At 37.6% G+C, this 22,857-nt stretch overlaps 1 protein-coding gene across 9 annotated transcripts in view; it reads left to right on the top strand.

Annotated features, from left to right (window-relative positions):
- The window catches only part of ERBB2IP (erbb2 interacting protein), a 121,549-nt gene extending 109,736 nt beyond the window's left edge, over nt 1-11,813 (top strand). For 7 of the 9 annotated variants that reach the window (XM_009327270.1, XM_009327272.1, XM_009327271.1 and 4 more), the window contains 6 exons: nt 1,409-1,552; nt 2,412-2,543; nt 4,287-4,496; nt 5,683-5,775; nt 6,381-6,455; nt 8,577-11,813. In XM_009327270.1, coding sequence (XP_009325545.1) covers nt 1,409-1,552; nt 2,412-2,543; nt 4,287-4,496; nt 5,683-5,775; nt 6,381-6,455; nt 8,577-8,684 — 762 coding nt within the window. In that variant the 3' untranslated portion in view covers nt 8,685-11,813. The remainder of the gene's footprint in view (nt 1-1,408; nt 1,553-2,411; nt 2,544-4,286; nt 4,497-5,682; nt 5,776-6,380; nt 6,456-8,576) is intronic. The other 2 variants (XM_009327274.1, XM_009327273.1) reach the window with 1 other exon arrangement.
- Nucleotides 11,814-22,857: the final 11,044 nt, after the last annotated feature.

Genomic DNA, 22,857 nt, shown 5'->3' with positions numbered 1-22,857 from the left:
GTCTTCCCTCCCAAGAGGGGGGAAGTCTCTGGAAACTTGTCTGGAAACTTGAAAAATCCATTGATTAGAGAACAGGGCAGGTGTAGAAGAGGAGCATGAAGATAGCGTACTATGCCATTGAGTGAGAGGTTATCCAAGAGCCTCGGCCAAGAAAAGCCAAGTGTTGTCAGTAAATACTGTTTTCCAAGGGAGTTTCTAATTACTGTGCTACCAGAGCATCTGGGGAGTATGAATATGCAGAGGCATGTAACTGATTATGTTGTGAAACTAAAACGATTTTAATAAAGCTAGTGTGCAAGAGCAAATGTCTGCCTGAGGACTAGTGACTATTTTCAAAACCAGATTAGCATTATGTAGTCAACAGACAAACACCAAAATGTATTTATTCATGTAAGAGTTGTTGTAGTATCTTAGTCAAGTGATATGTATTTTGAACTCTACTCTTTTTTTTTTCTTTTTACTTGGAAAAATTAGAAACTTCGTAAAAAACCAAAAACTTTGAATTTGCTGGGTTTGATGCTTTGTGGTATATCTTTTACTATGTACATATTTTTTCATGGGTCTTTGTCACTTTTTCAAGATAGGTTTGTTTCATTTGTCAGGTGGAACATGGAGGATTTTCCTTTTTTTCTTTTGTGCAGTCTCTTTATTTTGTTTTGTTCTTACAACTACAAAAGTCCATGGTGGCAAGATGGTAATGTCTACTGCTTTCGTTCTATTACCCTTGCCAATATTGCAGAGGTCAGGTTTGCAAGGTAATTAAGCTCAAAATCAAACCACTATCACTTCTATCCTTGAGCTCATGTTACCTCTTTGATTGCATACAGTGGCACAGGGGTGGACTCCAAGGTTTCTTTCGAGCTGCTTTTTCTTTAAATGAGGCTCGTTCACATTCTTGAATGTAGTGTTATTGGAATGCATTGTGGAGGTTGACAGCATTGCAATAGCAAGAAACCCCAGTCAAACAGTCAAGACTCTGTCTCTATGTAAATTTTTATTTGTACAGTACCAGTAATAGGGGGGGGAAATGAAACAAAATAAGAACTGGTAATTAGATAGTGCCAGTTTCTCTTCCTGCAACATATTGGATATGTTGCAAATTTAATGACAACCTAGAAATTTTGGTAAGCTGTGCACCTTTGTTGTTTTTCCAGGCACATGAACATTTAAATGACCTTATTTACTTGTAATTCTGCATGTTAACTGCTGATTGCATGCTGATTTACAGTAAATAAAGGTAAATAGGGGTCACTGGGTTGTGTTTTATACATCACAGTGGTACTGTTCTTGCATGGTTTTTATCTTGCATGACAATGGAATATATTTGTATTAGTCTATGTATAACATGTCTTGTGGTTTATGCATGCTGCACTAATCTCTGTGTTAAATCTGTCCCCTCTTTATTCAGAGCATGCTGTCTAGGTCCTTTAATTCCAATTATGCTGCAGTTAGCAGCTTTCACTATGGCAGCTCTAGGGATCTGCATGGCAGCCAGGGTAGTGTTGCCTTGAGTGTTGCAGACGGAAGAGGTTCTGGTGTGCACATTGTTCGAGTGAGTACCTACAGGAGGCTATTGCAATATATAGAGGGGGAAAGAAGAAACTGTGAGAGGTGTCCTTAAATTGATAGAGTTATCCTTTTACGTATGAACGATGCTTTCAATAAAAAGAATATAATTTGTGCTGGAATTTTCTTATAGGCATTAAATCAAATACTTTGCCTTCACTTCATATGCCTTAAACTTACTGCAAGGCTTTTCAATTTAATGTCATGAAGTTGAGTTTTCTAATTGGCTTTTGTAGATGGTTGAACATATGTAAAACTGTCTGGTTTCATTGTATGTATGTGAACAAGAGATTACCATTCTGAATTTAACCTAGGTTGATAAATGTTTGAACAAAATCTTATTATGCTTTTTCTACCCCCAAACAAATTCTGATGATGCAAACTGTACTGTAAGATACTTTAGGCATTTAAGAAAATTAGTCATAGATTATTGATTATTATTAATCACAATATTTTAGTTTGTAAGAAAATGTGAGGAAATGACTCTCTGAGCGTCCTAAGTGATGTTATGGTATCCATAGTGAGCAGGATAAAGTCAACAGAAGACTTCTTTTAACCATATGAATCCTTGAATAGGCAGGCCTTAGCATTTGTTGACTTTTCGTATCAGTTTATTGGTGATCGAAGACGCCTCTGCAGCTGCTAGTTTTTGCAAATATCCATCAATATTCTATGGGTGTGGTGTCTTGGCTAGTAAGTGATTTAGTAGTAGATAGGTTTTAGTTAATCAAAGAAGATAAAGAACGATAAAGCCCTTAAAATGTTTTATTCTGGGCCTCTTACGAGAATTTTTTGGTTTGAATTATATGAAGATGGTCGTCTTTACTGCTCCATTCTGTTTAAAGCATCCTCAGGCTTCTACTCCAGGAGACCAATGCCAGGATGAAGTATTCATTTCAGGACAGCAGAATTACTCATCTGCCACACTTAGTTTCAAAGATGTTCCTCCAGACAGCATGAAGAAAACAGCTGTGCAGGTAATTATCTACATGACACCATGGATAGGATCTATTTACTACTATTTGTAAGGATATATATTTTTTTTAATAATAGTAGAAACATATGTTGGGATAGCAGTTGGAACTGGGGCTTCTTTAAAATGTAATACCCAGGTATCGAAGGTGGCGTAAATGAAATAGCATCTGTTTTTGGAAGACAAAACAGTTCACTATATGAAGGGGGATAGTTGTCCTTTTTCTTCAGCAGGGGCTTTGAAAGAAGAAATTTGCAGCAAAAGACATAATTGCAAGTGGAAATTGGAATATGGCAGATGATTTCAGGAAAGCAGTCTGAAGCTGATTAAAACTTTTAAAGAACAAACTTGAAATCTGTTGTGATGAAACTGTGATGATAAACTAGAATTTGTAGGAGACATTCAGTGTTCATCTCTAAGGATCATCTATACAGGCAGGACTACAATGAAACCAAATGGATGCTTGTGAATTATTGTGATGTAGCAATTGATTTTATAACTTCAGTAATTTCAGTTGCATTTCTACAGACGTTGGATATTGGAAATTTGCATAGCTGTTGATACGTGTTGCCTATTGTAAACTCTACCTGTGGCAGTGCAACGAAAAAAAATTTTCCTGTCATGCTTTAGGTTTTCAGAAAAGACAGTAGAAAATAGTGTAAACTGAATACATCTGATGTGTAAGTAAGCTAAAAAAAAATATATATATGTATACACAAATTACCATTTCTCAGAATTGCTTTGACATAAAATACTCAACAGAATAGATTCTGGTATGTGTCCATTCACATAGCATGGTTAAAGGTTGAAATTTGCACATTTCAGTTATTTATAATATTGAAAGTATTTTAATATCCTTGTATTCTGTAACTAATGGGATAATGGTGGCAGGCAGAAAAAAATCTGTAACTCAAGACTAGCATTTTTGGAATGTGGGAATCATACAGACAGATGAGTAATTACTTAGGTTAGGTGAGAGCGCGAGGCATGCGGGCGAGGAGGGAGAAGGCTGCCCTTCTCAACACAAGCTGCAGAGCTGAACGGTAACTGAGGCTTCAGTAAGAAACACTGTCATCTCCAGTATCATTCCTAGTGAAATGGTTTGAATGCACTGTATGTCTTGACAGTTGTGTACCTTTCTGCTGTTCATCATCATTATACCTATCAAATCAGTGACAGATGTGTTAACAAAAGAATAACATTTATTGGAAATATCATTACAGTTTTGATATTAAAATCTTGAGCTTGTATGTGAATTTGCTCAGAAGGTTTTCTTGCGAAGTGGGCACCAAAAGATGCTCAGAAAGCATATAACTTCTGTCTGCTAGCTGTGTGGGATTTTTATTTTGTGTATGATCTATTGGGAATTGTTACAAAATCTCTGAATTTTATGCAGTAAAAGTGCAAACTATAATGATATCAACCAAGTGTCAATACTGTCAGTTGCACTGCTAGAAAATAATGGTTGGGATAACTCAGTGAAACAAGTGCTAAAAGCAAAGACTGGCTGGTCTGTTCTAGTAGATTAGTGCTCTGAGTAAGTTTTGTTTTTCAGATTTGTTCTCAGGCGGTCAGAGCTGATGACTAAAGAAAATTGAGTGTAACTGTACATGATCCAGAATAGTAGTTTTAGTAACGTTCCTAAAATCAAAAGCAGTCAAGTATGAGAAATAGTGAAATAATAAAGGAGAAATTGAGGACGTCTGCTTATAAAATGTATGACATAGAGTATTCGTGTTTTATTCAGATACCTTTGCCAAATGGACAGATGTGCCAGGCTCAAAGACCTCAGGCAAACTACAGCCAAGTCCATCATCTCCCTCCTCAATCTTCAGTAGCAAGACATCCGTCTAGAGAGCAATTAATTGATTATCTGATGTTGAAAGTTGCCCACCAACCTCCCTATACGCAGTCCCAGTGTTCTCCCAGACAAAGCCACGAGTTGGCAAAGCAAGAGGTAAGAATAAAATCTTACTTGATAATATGACATCTGTCTGTCAGTGGCAGTAAATTGTTACATTGTTTTCGTTTATTACCATTTCTCTGTAGATGGTGACAGAAATCATACAGGAATTTGTCTCCAGCAGAATACAGCATTATCTCAGTGCAATTCTACTGCTGAAATAGCAGTCCTTCTAGTTTTGAGCTCTTTTTACTTTTTGTGTGAACATCTTAAGAGAGAAATGTGGTAGATTTTTTAACAGAATGTGCCAGAAACTTAAGCTTGCATCTTTTTACTGAGCCAGAAATTTATTTCTCAACTACCAACTCGTTATTTTGATATGATCAAAATTGATCACCAACTCATTATTTCTCTAGTAACTGAAAAAAACACAAAGTAGCAGTACCACTTAGAGTACTTTGTATCTAGTCATTGCTATCCAGAATGGTTCAAAAATGTGCAAATGTAGAAATGAGCATCCATAAACAAAACCCAGAATAAAAAAAGTGTGAGTATCTGATGCATGCCTGATAATTATCTGTTCTGTTGATAGACAGATGTGGGTAGAAATTCTTATACAATTTAATGGCTCTTTCATTGTGGCAACCTTCTTTCTGCTTTTGGACACAAGATGTTTCCTCTGTATTGTTCTGGGGTTTTTGAGAAGATACTGAGAACTATGTTTTCATTCTGTGCTAGAATAAGAATGTCCACTTCTCGTGTAAAATAAGTTTTCTAGTCAACTATTCTGGCAAGAGAAAGGGGAGACAGTGTTGGCTATGTAGAACTTAGAGTGAAAGTAGGAACGAGGTTTGATTTTTAAAATTCAGCTAGGGGTAGCAAAGAAATAGGAGGAACAGGTTCTCTCATAGGAACAAATTTTTTGCTGGGGGCATTAAATTAATTTACATAATACCTAAATAGCTCTGAACTCAAAGCCCACATGAATTATGATTATAATAATAGTGATATTAGAGTAAAACTTATGTACAATGATACCCGATGGAGTTGTATTGCAATCTTGTTCTGAATTAATATTATGAGATATAATTCTCATTTGAACTGTGATAAATGCTTTTTTTGAGGTTTTTTTTCTTTTGAAAGCTTTTGTTCACCTGAATTACGTAGTAATAATTTCATTACGGTAGGTTTGAATGCAGATTTTCAGCCAGTTCATCTAACTTTGGTTGTAACTACTTAGATTCGAGTGAGAATTGACAAGGATCCAGAACTTGGATTTAGTATATCAGGAGGAGTTGGTGGTAGAGGGAATCCATTCAGACCGGAAGATGATGTGAGTATTTTATACTAATGCATCTTCAAATCATTCTGATTAATAATGTTTCTAGAGTTTAGCAAAGGGGGGTGGGTGGGTAGAAGTATATATATTCCCCAAACCACTAAACTCCAGGACTGGAGGGGAGAAAACTGGGGACAAATGATATGGAAAATCAAGGTGGTAGGTGACTACAGTGGTCACGTGACCACACAGAGGGTTATTATAGCTGAGTGGTTCTTGCACAGTTCCAGATATCAGTCAGCAGATTTGAGATAGTGAATTATGGAGTCTACAATTAGGAAGTCTTTTAAGAGAGAGCATGAGTTAGCCTACAGCCTTATTTCTGGTGGTTGATAATTGATGCTGACATATACATCTGCCAAATTAAACAAAGGCAGATCAGAATTTGCCCTTCAGCACTCCTTTAAAGGCAATTCTCCTAGATTTAACATCAGAAAAGGAAGGCAGTCACAAAAGCCAGTAGACCTATAGAATAGTATTGCGTTCTTTTCTGCTTAGGATGGAAAACTGAAATAATGTTTTGAATTACATCTGTTTCATGCTACCCTACTATTCATGAAATAAGTTGTCAAAAATGTTTTCCACCTCTGTTTTTCAAGGGTATTTTTGTAACCAGAGTGCAACCAGAAGGACCAGCATCTAAGTTGTTGCAGCCTGGAGATAAAATAATTCAGGTACTGTGGTCATCTAATTAACTAGCCTGTGTAATATACCAGTTAATTTTTAGTTTGCACCTTTTTCTAAGAGCAGAATCTTTAATTTTTAGATTGATTGCCAGTATCTTTTCCAGGAGCATTCTTATACTCTGCAATGATGCTTTTAATTTTCTTCCACCTAACATTAGGATAGGTGATACAGGCTACAGCAGTAATCGGATCGTTTTTTCAAACTCCGAACATTTTTCGCACTTTTAAAGACAAAAAAACAGGCCTAATGTTGTCATTCAAGATGGAACATGAACATTTCATTAGGCTTTACTATTATCCCGTTATTTAACTTGTGGTAATTCACATGCAATGTTCTGAATAATGTGTTGCCTGAACACCAGCAGTTGACCCTCACAACCCCTCTCCCCAGCTGCACCTTGCTGTTGCATCCCCCTCCATCCTGCAGTTCCTGCCAGTCTTTGCTGCCTCTCCCCCAGCTGACAGGCTGGACATGCGCAAGTGCTGGCAGAAGCTGCCTCTTGGCTGGCTGATACCTGTCTGGTCACAGCATGTACGTACCTCCTGGCTGCCCCATCTGCTGCAGGCGAGCCAAGTAGGTTACTTCAGGAGCCATGGCTTCTGGGCTGCAGTTCTTTTCTGTAGGAAGTTGGTACCTTTCAGACCTCTTCTGTGTCAGATTTGTTTGAAGTTGTCTAATGAGCTCATAAGCTATTTGGGGAGGGGTCAAGGAAAGGGAGAAGGGGATTATATAAGCCTCACTTTCTTAGGGAAATGGGCTAGCAGGACATTTGAACAGTGCTGTAGCCACCCGTAAAGTTGCAGAGCTTGTTAGAAATTATTAATTATTCACCACATTACTGATTTAAGAACGTTGATAGAGTTGACTCTGCTGCATTTCAGTTTTCTAAACAAACAAAAACAAAAAAAACCCACCTACTGGTATCTCAAGCCACAACACTGTGTCAACAGTTTTCTAAAACAAAGTCAAACTGAAAACACAGCCTAATCCTTTGAATGAAAGATAAAGCCAAAAAGCACACAAGAAAACTAAACCAAGATCAAGTTCTTCCAACTAAAAGATGGCTTGGTTTTGAGCATGGTAAATAACTGTGTACTTGTTCTTCCTCATTGGGGCGAGAAAGGTCCTAGTTCTCTTACTGATACAGATGACTTTAAGGGATGGGGGTAACCCTCCAACACACTGTACAGGAACAAGAAGCATGTTAAACCTTTGAAAAATACTGGTAGCATATTTGTTACTTATAGAGTGGAACATGTGTGAAAGGTGACTTCTGTTTTAATGGTTTATTCCTGTCTCTATGGAATTTCATTTGTCTGCATGACATTTATAATGAAGTTTCCTTTTGTCATGTTGGCACTGCTTGGGTTTTTCTTTTTGTTTAATGAGGAATTCATAGTTTGAAAAAGAGCAGAAGGAGAAGTTGCATTTGCATGCTTAGACAATTACAGGCTGTTTTGTTTCTCATAACTGCGAATAAAGAATGTGCTGTTACACAAAAAAATATATGTTGAACCATAGCCATGTTTTCCCTGTCCTTTGTAGGCCACTTAGGCCTGCCTGCGTTTGCCAAGCCAAACCTGTCCCAAGAATGACAATGTTGTTTAGAGTCATAGGAAAATTCAAGCTGGGGGTGACCTCAGGAGGTCTCACACCCTAAAATGGCTCCCAATGCCATTGAGGTTTTTTGTTAAAGTCTTCAATAGTTTTAATTTATCACAAATGCCATTTCTAATACTCTGATATTTAAACTGGGATGTATCATTTGTACTGCGTATGCTTTTTTTTGGTGTGGCTGAACTAAGGCTGATGAATTAGATGTCTGATGTTAATGGTTTAAAGCTCAGTTTTCTCTTTTGGTTATTTGAGATACCTTTGGGGCAAAATTCTTCCAACGCTAACACAGTGGTTTAATTTCTTGTAGCACACAGGTACATGTTCAACTCACATCAACAATGTAATCCGCAAATCTGCAGTGTTTTATTGTCTGCATTCATAAAGAATTTGGTTATTTTAAACCTGAAAGCTTAAATAAACTAACATGAAATATGAGACATGTTTCACTAACATGGCATATGAGACTTTCAATTTTAAATATTTCTTTTTAGGCTAATGGATACAGCTTCATCAATATTGATCATGGACAAGCAGTATCTTTGCTAAAGACTTTTCAGAATGCAGTGGAACTCATCATTGTGCGAGAAGTTTCTTCTTAAATACTGTGTGGATTGGGGGGAAAAGCCAGCAGGAGTCATTGAAGGACTTATGGGGAAACTGAATATTTTGCCTATTTTTATACATGAAAGGAACTTGAAAAGAATTATGATCAAAATTTGTACAGGAAATACTGAACTTGTGGTTAAAGGGGGAAAAACCACTTGTATAGAACGTACAGGAAATCATTTTGCAAATGCATATGGTGAATAAACTTGTTTTTAAGCATTTTAGCAATCTAAGGATCACTCGTCCAAGAACAAACCTGTGTTGTTTTTTTGTACACATGGTAGGTTTATTTTTGGATAATTCATACACATTACTAAACTTTCTGCAAGGCTTTGCAAAGCCTCGATTGTAGCCAATGGACAGATGGCAGGGCTGTCTGTCCTGTAGCTGTTTATTGCCTTTATTTTTATTCACCAGACATTAATGTGTTATGCTGAAACCACTTGTGTAGATATGGACAGGAGATATGAAATGTTGGCTTTGCTATGTGCACATTGTATAGAAGAATGGGTAGATGGAAGGTGGTGCTGGTTGGACAGAATAAAGGTCAGGTGAAACAACTATATATTATCGAAATCTGGAATTGGGAAAGAAGAAAGTGTTTAGTTCTGGAGTGTACGTCTACCAGTAGAAAATGCAATAAAAGCTTATGGTGTTTTTTAGGAGGACTGTAACTACAAATTTTTGATATTCTACAGGATTTGTTCTTAACATAGTCATTGAATATTCATTTGCCACATGTGATTCATGTTTAGTTGGGTTTTCTTGCATACATAATTTTTTCAACTGTACTGTGGAAATGTGCCCAGAGGTTTTTCTCTGCCGTGGAAATCCCCAATTTTGTGCAAATGGTGATACTTTTATCTTTATAAAAAGTCCTCCATTTTAACCTTACAGATTTTAAAAATGAAACTGAAATGGCCAGTTTTTAAGGTTGTTGCCTGTAATATATATTTAAACACACACAAAGTAAATGATGCAGGAAGGGTTATGAAAGACATCTAGATTTTGTTTGGCCTTTGCATTGCCTTGTTAATCAAAAAGGAAACCATACGCATGGAGCTAGGTAACCAAAGCAAGTTTGTGAAACTTTGAACAGTGATGGAGAATTGCTGTGGTGAGATGGGGAGCAAAGGGAGGGTGTACTACAATCCACCGGTTCGTAATGATGTTTCTTAAAGGGCTGTTCCTACAGGTAACATTAAATGTGAACTAGACACTTCAGAGTCATTAAAGGGTTTCTAAGTATATTAATGTAATAGTGATTTACCACAGGCTGCCTTTGTTCCTTATTACTGTATAAAATATTCAATTATGCTTCTATTAATTTTGTTTACCAGAAACATTAACTTTCTTTTTCTCCTTTGTAATTGAATAGAGACTGCATAATCTGCAGTGATAATTAATACACGGTTGTTATGGACCAGGGAAAAGTGCCATAGAAGACCAATAACTGTTTTTAATCAGGGCTAATGATTAGCCTGTCATTGGAGCAATATTCAGTTATTGCAGTTCATTTTTAATTACATATAAGTTACATATAAGTTGGTAGTCTGAGACAGGTATAAGTTGCTTTTTTCAACCCATGTGTACAAAAGTAAATGCTTTTAATAAAGCTAGCAAAAACACCAGCCTCCTTTAGTTTTGGGACAATGAGCTGGAAGAGAGAGGAATTATACATAGCTAGCGGTAATAAACAGGCAGTACTTTTTAAATAAGTGAACTCCAATATTATTGCACTTCTTTAAAAGATGTTAACTATTGCTTATTGTACTGTGTATAGTTCTAATAATTTTAATTGAAACCCTTTAACACTTTGTATATTTTAATTCTTTTTAGTTGATTTTCAGTAATATTTACATAGAAAATGATTTTTTTGATATATTAGCAGAAATGTGCTGTATTTTGATAAAATTCACTTATTTTCTGTGTGCTGTTAATCTTCAAAGAAAAGAATGAGAAACATAGCTATATAATGGCAGGCTTCAGTGTTCCCCTTCTAAGATGTGTTTTGTTGTTGTTTAGTTTCTATTTTTTTATTGAAAATGCAAAATGTTCACATCACATGTTCATTACTTTTAATCATGTTATTTTTATCACACACTGCCTTTTAAAGGGAATGCATACAGACAGGTCCTAAATTATCTTGGTCTTCTACGTAACCTGCATCTTTGGGAAGGGAAAAGTCCAAAAAGCAGAACTGATTCTTTACTGATCTTGGACTGACTTTGTATACATTTTGCAGTACATTTAAATATATCACTGAGGAATTATACTGGATTGTATTTTGCTTTAATGGTAACAGAAGTTTTAAATGTTGTTGTGTCACTTAATTTTCAGATATATGTATCACAGGAAAATGCTACCAAAAACTGTTTGGCTACGGTAGAACTATAGAAGTAGAGATTTATAGCAAGAAGTTCAGTACTTCTTGTGGAAATACTTGGCCAAAGCTTGTCTTCAGTAAATTAGCAAATTAACCATCTAATAAAACATGGATTATGCTGATTTTACTCAGTAAATGCTGGAATTTTCAGTGGATTGAAATGTGTTTGTTCCTTCAGTGTCTGTGTGTAAAGGTAAACACATGTCAAACTAGGTGATTTTGCAGAGAGTGGGAGAAAGAGGTCTCCTGAACCCAGGATTCAGAAGGAGGAAAGACAATATCGGCACTTCTCATTTTGAATACATCTTAAACTACATTTTGAATAGAATAAAATCCATCAGCGGCCTAAGTTACTCAGCATGGCATTGAGTTGATGCAAACTCTCTTAATTCTTTCTATTCTTAATAGTTCATTAAAGAATCAGTTCAACTGATGTAATGAAAAGATGAAGTCTCCCACATATTTATTATGTAAATATTTTTTAGTTTCTTTTTTGGACTGGAGTTAAAAAATGTGTATATACTTGAAAGCATTCTATGAACACAAACATAGCAATAAACAACACACAGAATCAAACCTTTATGATTATTTTGGTTTTGTTTAGAAATGTTCCCTTGTTAACAGCTACGAAATGTTTTTATTGATCAGCATTTATTCAACATTCCAAATTTTTGTATATAATTAGACTGTTTCTGAGGTAACACATGGAGAATAGATAATAAACTAATGCTCTTTAAAGCTGTGTGTAATTGACTTATTTAAGTTCTAGGAAATTCTCTCTAACACCATTTTATTCTTCTACAGTTTCTGTAGACCTTAGTATTCTATCAATATACATTAGTAAAGTCTTACTTGTGTTTCTGCCTCTCTGCATCTCAGTGCCCCGGGGTCTGCTCTAGTTGATTTCATTGCAAGACCGGGTTATTCACAATAAATAAATACTTTTGTGAATAACCCAGTCTTGCAATGAAATCATCTAGGGCAGCCAGTGGCTTCTCTCCTAGAGATGAGTGGTCTTTATCTGATGCAAACTAAGTAGTTTCAATAGCAGAGCGGGGTGACTGAGTCAAGGAGGAGGGATAAAATTTAGAGTGTCTTAAGAGTGCTCTGGTGAGATGTGCAAGGGTTATGTGGTAAAGAAAGTGAAGAGCTAGGCACAGAATTTCACAGGACAGGTAAATGCAGGTTTACATCCAATTTTCTTGGAAACCACCTGACAATGTAGTAACACAAACTGTTTAGTCTTTTCTCCTTGTATATGTGGATCTGGCATATCAATATCACTTACTACTTGATTTCCTACTTCATCTACACGGAAAACTGATTCTAACTATAACAGGTTACAGCCCTGATGACCCTGGAGTATTGGGGCCCCTCCTTATTTAAGGTTTTCTGTATCTGCTCCCTACTTGGACTTCGGAATTTCCCCCCCACTTCATTTTTTCCTTGTGAACTCTCTTTTTGAAGACCTTTTTGTTGTCTTTTCTGCCTTTTATGCATCAGACTTCTTTATTCTTTCCCATTTCACAGGTATTATTTGTAAGGTAAGCCTCATTCCTGTGCAGCTGAGCCTTTGGTCTCCTACTTTATTTCATAACTCAACAGTTTACTTTTTCATCAAGCACCGAGAATGCTGGGTCCAAATTGCGCTTTTCTGACTAGAAGCACTTTTTCAGAGAGAAAGTGTATTTTTGGTGTGTTATTTCTGTTGCCTTGGATTAAATCCAATTTTGGAATGCGTCCAGAAGATTCTGTTGCAGCATCTATGAGACTACCTTGAAACTGGGGTTCCACTACACCAAATGTTACAACTGCACTATAAAATTGCCGCTGACTGTTGTTATATGAAAAACTGAAGTAGCCAAAGTAAGAGAACTGAAAATTTCTATTGAAGATTATACACTGGTCCAATGAAGTCAGCAGAAAAAAACCTCGGACCTAACGATTGTAAGTTCCATGCCTTGTTTAAGCAATATGCTACCTACAGTCCTGCAGCATTGATGAATTCTTGGCTGAAGTGTATAAAATATGGCTAGAAACTGATTATTTGCTATAGAGTCTGAATCCCTCTTGGCCAGTTTTATGTGATTCAGTGATTTCTCAGAGTCTGTGTAATTGGAGCCATATTTTGTCACGAACAAGGACACTATTTCAATAAATTTTCCCTGTGGCATGTATTAGAAAACAAAAAGATCAAACAACAGAAGAAACATCGTTCTCAAAATTACCTTTATTCAATTTTTGCTACTCAGTTGGGTATAGCTGATCTTAGGAAACTTTTTTCAAGTTACAGTATCAAATAATTTCTGCTCTTCTGCCATCAAGAATTATCTTTCCCAGAGGCCCACCTGAATAGGAAAATTTAAAAAGTTTTTGAGTGCCTTGGATTAGATCACTTGTTCTGAATGGTCTTACATAGAAAATTAAAGAAGTATTAGAGCAGTCTTTATAGTTTTCATTTAAAGAGAAATCTGCATCTGCCCTCCAAAAACAAATGTTGGAACATTTGTTCCAACCAGAACAAGTATACTTTCTGAAATAAAACTTTCCTCTTATTAAGGAAACTATAAGTATTTTAGAAGATTGTTGTTTTGTGTCAGAGGCTTCCTCATGAACGGCTGTTGCTGCATCTAAAAAAAGCCTATCATTAGTTACAGGTTTGGGTTCGTTCTTTGAAAAACAGTCTAAGAGTCTATACTGTAAGACAAAAAAAAACAAAAATCATGATTGCAATAACTGATCTAATTTATATAGCTCAACGTAAATAACTTGTGTCTTTATTCCTTTATTGCTCTTTCAATTAAGTTTGGACCTAGAGTTCCTTGAGTACTTTTTCTGCAAGAATTGCTCTACCTGTGACAGGACTGTATCAAATAATGCTGGCCCCAAGTGCCTCTGCACCATGGGAGAATCTCGGGTCACGCAAGTGCTCTGTTTCTGTTTTTTTCAGGGGCTTTTTGGTGTTTTTTCACTCTTCCCGAGAGGATAAACTGCTAAGTTTCTAAACTGCCTTCAACACAAGACAAAATACCACCTCTTACTTTGAACAATTGGCTAATGCCAAATGAAGACCAAGTTCTGCCAAACAACTTGGATTTGAAAGTAAACATCCAAAAAGAAAACGTTACCTTATGCCATGGCAGGTGATTTTGGAAAAACTGGGTTTGTCTTTACTTGCTCCACAGAATTGTACCTTAAGTGGACATCTTGTATATTCTCACTCCATTTGAGAAATTATAAGGGTATGTTTACATTTGTCAGGAATGAATGAAGCTAATGTGCTGTTCCACTAAAGCGTCGATGCATACTTACCACAGCAGAAGTCATTTAGGTAGTTCTTGCTAAGCTCATATAACAGTGAAGGTTCTTTAGGAATTTATAATTTTATACTTGAACTGACAGTTGCTAAATGTTACTGTTTCACTAAGCAGAATGACCTCCCCTGTACAGAAGTATTACTGCAACCAGCTGATAGAAGCGTTATGGATCTATGAGGCAGTTGCTTCTAGGCTTGGGAACCCACTGTTTTTAATTCACATTCTTATTCATCCTTGTCGTGGTTTAACCCTGGCTGGCAACTAAGCCCCACACAGCCTCTCACTCCCCTCCAGTGGGATGGGGGAGAGAATCAGAAGGGTAGAAGTGAGAAAACTCGTGGGTTGATGGGTTGAGATAAAAACAGTTTAATAGGTAAAGCAAAAGCCGCGCACACAAGCAAAGCAAAACAAGGAATTCATTCACTGCTTCCCATGGGCAGGCAGGTGTTCAGCCATCTCCAGGAAAGCAGGGCTCCATCACACGTAACGGTGACTTGGGAAGACTAAACGCCATCACTCCAAATGCTCCCCTCCTTCCTTCTTCTTCCCCCAGCTTTATATGCTGAGCATGACATCATATGGTGTGGCATATCCCTTTGGTCAGTTGGGGTCAGCTGTCCCGGCTGTGTCCCCTCCCAACTTCTTGTGCACCCCCAGCCTGCTCGCTGGTGGGGTGGGGTGAGGAGCAGAAAAGGCCTTGACTCTGTGTAAGCACTGCTCAGCAATAACGAAAACATCCCTGTGCCATCAACGCTGTTTTCAACACAAATCCAAAACAGAGCACCATACTAGCTACTAGGAAGAAAATTAACTCTACCCCAGCCAAAACCAGCACAATCCTCAACAAGTAAACAATAAAATACCTGATTTAATTTTCTGTGACATGACTCCATCTGATTCTTAGAATTATGAAGATTATGAAGACTCCAGAAAACTACTGATGGCTTTTGGCAGGGAGATGAAGCTTTTATAATGATGAGGGAAGAAAAAAAAACCACTGGAAACTGATAAAAATTAATTTCATATCACATTTCACATCATGTCGCTGTCTGTAGTTTGTTTAAGAAATGAAGCTTTCTACAGCTATCCATGCTATTCATTCAGTAGCCAGGGCTTTCAGGTTACCCAGGGGAGGTGCACACACAGTTTCTGTATAAATGTATGTTCCAATAGTGAAAATATTCTTAATTTCTAGACTTGACACATTTTTGAGAGTGATGTCTAGAGGTGATATGATTACTTAACTATGTGAATCTGAAGAATTACTACATCCCCACCACCACTTAGTGAGGTGGATACCATCTCTCCAAGCAGACATTTGTCCTCAAAAAGGACTGGATGGTGACAGAAACCAAAACCGTGTTGCTGACCCCAGCTCTGCATGCAACTGTTGATGCTCAGTACCAGTTCCCTCCTCCTGATGCCCTCTCCCCTCACAAGCAGGGCTGAGGAGAAGAGCACCTGGGACCTCACACCCCTGAATATCCCCCCAGAGACTGGGGGTGATAGATCCTCTCCTGTTTGCCCCTGGAGGTCTCGCTGGTGCCCACGTGGGAGAACAGCAGAGAGTCGGACAAGCTTTGGCAGTCTCTCCACAACATCCTGGATCTGGGCCCTCAGCAAGCAGCAAACTTCTGTAGCCAGTGGCTCAGGTCAGCAGATGGGTGCCTCTGTGCCCCACAAGCAGGGAGCTGCCCACTACATCACTCGCTGCTGCCTCCAGGTGGTCTGGCATGGCTGAGGATCAGTCTGTCTAGATGCTTTGCTTGAAAGCACCCTCAGCTCTTCCTCAGCTTTGAGGGCGGTGAACCTCAGGTGGAGCAGGAGCCTTACACGTGGTGCCGGAAGACACCAGCTTCCAGCCACTGGTTTTCCACTGGCAGTTCTAGCGACAGATTCTGCCCAGGTCTGCACTGCAGTGGGGGTCCAGGGCTCTTGAAGCTGTCAGGTCTCTGAGGAGGTCCTGTCTCTCTCCGATGCTGCACAGCCTGCTGACTTCCGTAACTCCCCTGCGGAGCAGCAGGGCTCTCCAACAGCATCCTCCTGCATAAAAAGTTCTAGAAGAGGCCCCAGGCACTTCCTCTGATCCACCAAGCTCTGACACAGGCCTCTCCCTCACACCAGCTAAAAGAGGGGGAGCATCGCCCTCCTGCAGCAGGGGCAGCTGCAACAAAGTCTCCAGGCACCCTGCGTCAAGGGCTGCTGACCAGCTCGCTGGAAGCTGCCAGAGCATCCCCAGGCCCACAGCCCCCTGGCTCCCCTTGCCTCGTCCCTGGCAGCAGCAGGTACCCTCAAGTTCCTCAGAGGAGTCTCCCTCTTCTACCGCTTTCTAAGAGCCTCGTTTCAAGTACGGCATCACCCCTCCTTGCAGTCCAGCCCCTCTCCTCTGTCATACTCCCCGATTTCCAGCTCTCTGCCTTCTTGTGTGTGCTTTTCCTGATATTGTCTGCAAGAACATGACTTGTATTTCCATACTGCAATTTGAAATACTGCTTTGTATTAAGGATAAGAATTAAGTATCGAAAAAGAAGCAGCTATTTGGCCTAAAAGAAGAGAAAACATGAAATATGCATTACAACCCACACATTTTAGACTACATCAGAAATACTCTGCATGGGATTTTGTGCATTTCGAAAGCAGGTTGCAATTATCCCACTTGAGGGAAAAATCTATTAAGTAGCTATGGATAAATGTGACTGAGCTGTGAAAGATGCAGTTAACGTGTAGCTTGTAATGGCTGAGCGTGGACATTTTCAGCCAGTCACATTTATATGAATTCCTGAGTTAAAAGTTTTAGAGACGTAATAAGAAGGTGCGAGAGAACAAGTATCATGTGACTGGGCTGGCAAGGTTCCCGAGGCGGCGGCGAACAGTTCCCCATGAAAGGTCATACTGCTGAAATGACATAGCTTTTCTGCATGGTCCAAACTTCTGAGCATCGGGAATTAAATTTCTGATTACAGTGTTCTGTGACATCTATTTTTGCAGCTGCATAACAAAAAGGGGAATATGGCTCTGCACTGCATACGTTTCATGAGGCATGGCTGGACACTGCAAATTGCTGAACTGTTTATGTTTCAGTGTTGTCCAAATTAATGAAAAAACTGTGACGGAATATTCACTCTTGTTTGCCAGACATGTGAAAACACAGATTTGGACAAACTTCTCAAGGAATGTCTCTTAACAGAGAAAGTGGTAGCAGATGAACCGGATGCTCTACAGAGAAAATCTCATTCAATTGCTAATGTTGATGATTTGCGAAGGGAACTTTGGAGAAAAAAAACCCAACAAACCAGGAAAAAGGGGGGAAAGCTTTCTATTGAATTATAAGTATGCACTGGCAAAACACATGATTTGAAAGTATTGTGCCAAGACTCCTAACATCATAACATTTTAGCATATTTGATTGATTTTTGTCTGCAACAACTTTCACTCACAATAGAATAATCAACAACTGGTTTTGAATATGAAGAAAGTATTTTTGCTGAGAATGTTTCTGCCAGAAGTACTTCAGTTGAAAGCCATGGCTCCCCTACTGAGAAAGTGAGGTTTACTAATAAATATTGAAATAGATTTTAACAGCTGGTTAGCTGACATAATACTGAGTCCTGGGAAAAATGAAATAATCATGTAAAATTGTCTCATTTGCTAACTGTAATGACAAATGACTGATGAGATTGGAGTTGATGCATGCAAGGGTTAGAAACCATGCTGAAAAGCCTCCAAACAGACAAAAGCTCCAAACAATTTTTTTCTGCTGCATTTTAATTAAAAAACTATGAAAATACACTTGGTGATTTGAATAATGGGACTGACTCTGCAGTGTTTTTTTAATTGTAGATTGTAATTATTCTATTAAAGCATTAATCATGATGTGCTTATATTTTAAGACATCTTAAGATACCAAAACATTTTAAGATACCAAAAAGAATTTTCAGCATTAGTACTTACTGAACTCAGTTCATTTTGCAATAATGTCTATTTTATACCACTTTCAAATAAAAGTTATAAATAAAATATTAATGTTTATTTGCACTGTTCTACTCCGGTATGTTTTCAAACTTCACAGTTATAAAGGTTCTAATCCTTTTATTGTCAGTGGAAGCCTATATTCTGATGCCATGAAGGAGGCTGGGAACTAGAACTACTGGCAAAGCGTGACTATGCCCAGACCTCCTCATCTTGTCATGCAGCACGACACACGATTAGATTTCTAAGTGTGTGAGTTACCATTATTCATGTTTTTTTCTGCGTCTTAGATAAGAAGAATTTGGTCGACTCATATAAGCAAAACTGGTATTATTTTTCCAACTTGAGGCAAAAGTATTCTTTGAAATTCAGCATGTGAGAACAAATTAAAGCAACCACGTTAGCTGTGACAATACCTGCATTATCATCCCTCAAAACAATATCCCCAAGCCAAAAACTCACCATTGCTGTGATTTTTTCAGTTCCAGGTGGCATTAGCCAGCTGAAATTGCTACTCTGTGAAGTCCAGTTTACCAAACCAATACATATGATGATGGTAATTTAACTATTGCACAAAAAAAGGAAATTTCATATCTAACGGGTAGACTGGAACTGTGTTTGCGCCCCAGAGTCAGGCACTAAAATAGAAAGGCCCATTTCTGCAGTTTCTCCACTATACATGAAATTATTTGGCTTTAGAAGAATGAAAGTTTTGTGTGCTAAACTTATTTAAACTTCTTGCCCTGCTCCTACAAACTCTGGCTGGAAGGCAGAGGAAGTTCTTCCCAATGAATTCCAGAATTTGCTATCCGACTCCTTTGAACTATCTTGTTCAGATAGGTATTTTGGAGATTTAAAAACATCTTCCCTTTATGTAGAGTTATATGCTGTGACTCACAGCAGGATGAACCTCACAGCAAAGGAAAAAGATGCTTTTATTCTTCCAGAAATAGCAGGGACCTACCTGAACAGTTTCAATAGCATGTCCTGCCAGAAAAATAGCAAGTAGCAGATCTCTCAGCAGACACTCAATTAAATGAGGGAAAAAAAAAAAAGCTGAATTTTAACATTTTCTTTTCCTTCTCCTACACATACATATTCACATACACTGATTTTAAAAGTATATTGTAAAACTTTTATGTTAATATAAACTTACAAAATTAATGTGTAGAATTTTATACAGCTTAAAAGAGGGTCTTCCAGAAACCTCTTTTGGAGAAGAAATGCTTCTGTAATCCAAGTAGTGTTGTCTGGAAAACAGATACTAGATTTCATAACTGACTGAAGAAATGCTGCCCTGAAACGATAATTGGATGCAGAATCTGTTCCCAGATCTCTCTCTTACTCACTTTGGTGCATTTCCCAGTCTGTAAATGGTGGCAGTCATCTTCCTTTGTTAATATGCGCTTGGAGATTCAGAGATAAAAATACTACCTAGATACTACTGGTTGTCAACTAAGTCCCTCATCTTATTTTGGAGTAAGTTTAAAAAGAATTGAAAGCTGAGGAAAGCTACTCCATCTTTGACTGAAGGGGAACTTCATTATAAAACACACTCATAGAGCTGCTAATATGACTCTTACTAATGATACTGCTATGCTAAATACAACAATCCTAACTTTTTTTATGTGTTTGCCATAAAACATATAAAAAGCAGATGCAGAAATCTCACAGCTGTTTCAGTTTACCGATGCCAGATTATATAGACGACTGCCATCCAGAGGCAGGAACTTTGAAAAGGTTTCAGCTGCTTACATTGACTCTGTAGACTTCATCTGTTAATCTCAATATAGATAGGAATTTAAGATTTCTAGATCAAGTTTCATCAGGGAAAAACAACTACAACTAAAGAAATTTTATGCTAGAAAAATCTTTTTATAATTTTTCTGGGTAGGGATATAAAATTGGTCTCATACTTTGTCAAAAATAGGTCTTGTTAAATGCGTTTTATATAATTTTTGAGATTACAGATGTGGTAGCTTAGGGATTACTTCACAGAATTAAGAGTTTGTTTTCTCTAAGATATTTTCCTTTACTACACAACAGTCTTATTAAAAAAAAAAAAAAGGGCAAATTATACTAAGGTATACACATAAAAGAGAGCAGGTACCTGATAAACCTGACTAGTATAATGATGGAAAGGGGGAGAAAGCAATTTCTAGCATTTGGGAAGACCTGTGGATTTGTTGGAGTTTAGAATGAAATCTATTGTCTGTGAAATGCTACAAAATTAACATTTTCTGATTTGTCTGTATTTGAAAGTTAGTTCAAGTTAAACTGAGGTGTGAACCTGAATTGCATTAGATATTTCAAAAATTCTACTTCCACACGCAGTTTTATTCCAAAATAAAAAGTGCTGAAATAACTGTAGATGTAGGCAAAACATATACTGTTGTTTTCAGATTTCATGTTAACTGCCTACTTTGACAAGAAACAGTTCATACTATCAGAACTGAGGTTTTGGCCACGTGCAGAACTTGGCAAGCACCTCTGCATGAATTTATACATTGAAAAAAATTCCTGACTAATTATGAGAGGCAGAAAAATACCCCGATCTGGAGCGTGCGTCTGGGCAAAAAGTAAGAGTATTATCAGAAGTCACTCTGAACAGGCAGTCTATTGTGAGTAGCAGTAGGAGACTGGCATTTGAAGATTATGCCTCTTGGTTAGTTCACAAGAGAAGGAATATTCATGTTGTAAAAGACACATTTGTTTCCTGTGTTCTGCATCACCCATCTATGCAAAACATTGGAATTTTGGTTGTACGATAAGGCAAATAGCGTAAAGTTACTGTGTACGGAAACAAACTTAAGTAGCAAAAGCTATACAAATATACTGGCTTTTAGTGGCTGCTTATGAAAGAACATTCAGAAGAAAAACGCTGTATTTTTATTTGGATCTCTTCACCAGATTGATATATGTCTATTTTAATCACTCCTATATACTGAAAGATCAAGTTAAACATATAAATTCGTGATCTTAAATAAATAAAAAGTAGTATACTGAACACAACTTGAATGCTTTAATGAGAACCAAAGGTGCTAGCTATGGTTAAATGATGGCAGTATTTTAAACGTTTGTATCATTCAGTCAAGATTTTCTTGAAGTCTCAATAAGATGTCAAAAGTTCCCTAAATTCAAACTGCGTTATACAATGATTACTTTAATGTTTGGATACTTTTTTCCCCTAAAGACTGCTAGCCTTTTTTTTTAGTTCAGTGCATAATTGCAGAATTATTAAAGCCTGACTAAAAAAACAGAACAAAGAGCACGTTGTTTAGCATCCTGCAAATGTATTAATACATTTGTGAGTTGATACATAAATGACCTACACTAAAACATCTAGTCATTTGACAACCAAACTCAGCTGAGAAATGCCCACTGAAAGGAGTATCAGTCATATGGCCATCCTACCACCACAAGCGCGGTTCTTCCCCGAACAATGTACCTATCAGTCTTTTTTCTTTGTTTAACAGACTGTTGAGTAAGTCAGGCAAGTAACAGGTGCTACAACACCACACAAAGAATAACTGGTGATTGAGAAAAACATTATGACAAGTGGGAAAAGCAGTCTGACATACAGGCAAATACTTTGACAGATATAAACCTCTGAGAATAGCTGGTTTTGCTGACAGTGATGCAAATTCTTTGAGATTTTCATGTAACCCACAGAAGGTTTCTCAGACAAAGCTTTTTGTGGACTATCTTGCAGTTGTACTTAGATTGGCAATAATATGCTTGATATTCTATGTGCTGCTTGGCCGATACAAAGCGCTACTTTAGATGATCTACTGAGCAATTCCAAACACTGTTTGCTACAACATTAACTGGGAAACTGGCAGCTAGGCTTTCCTTGCAGAAATGCTGTCTGTTCTTAATCGCATCTTGGTAGAAGTCAAGCATTGTTCCTTTCTATTATAGGAGAACAGAAAAAGAAAGAAATTCTTCATGCTTGTTCTCCTATTTGAATCAGTAACGCTAGTCTCACTTGTTGATTCCATCAAATCCTGTTCAATGTAGTTGTAATTGAGCAAAGCATTGCTGGTTCTCGCTAATCAATGGTTTTGGCAATGGCAGTAAGAATTAAAGTCTGTTAGATTCTCTCTCCTTGAAGAAGATACATGATTATAGAAAACGTCAGTGAAGTAGTTGAAAGATCTTATAATATACATAAAAAATAATCAAAGAACGAACCATTCCACCAACTGTAGACCTGCATTGACTACAGACATTCCGAGCAAGGTAGCAGTAATGTAACACTTCTAATGGATATTCAAAGACTTCCTGAGGTTACTGAAGAATATCTCCATTATCATAGAAAGTTAACAAAAAGTATTATTCCAGGCTTCTTATCAATTGAGAATGATTGAGTAAGTGAACTCGTTCAGGAAAGCACCTTTAATTCTCACAGAATCGCAGAGCTCCTGAGGATGGAAGGGCCCTCTGGAGATCACCCAGTCCAACCACATCCCGCTCTGAACAAGGTCAACTACA

The sequence above is a fragment of the Pygoscelis adeliae genome, unplaced genomic scaffold, assembly GCF_000699105.1.
Source record: "Pygoscelis adeliae isolate BGI_AS28 unplaced genomic scaffold, ASM69910v1 Scaffold26, whole genome shotgun sequence".
NCBI lineage: Eukaryota > Metazoa > Chordata > Aves > Sphenisciformes > Spheniscidae > Pygoscelis > Pygoscelis adeliae.
Note: the sequence above shows the minus strand (reverse complement) of the source record. Positions and strands in the feature narration are given on the sequence as shown.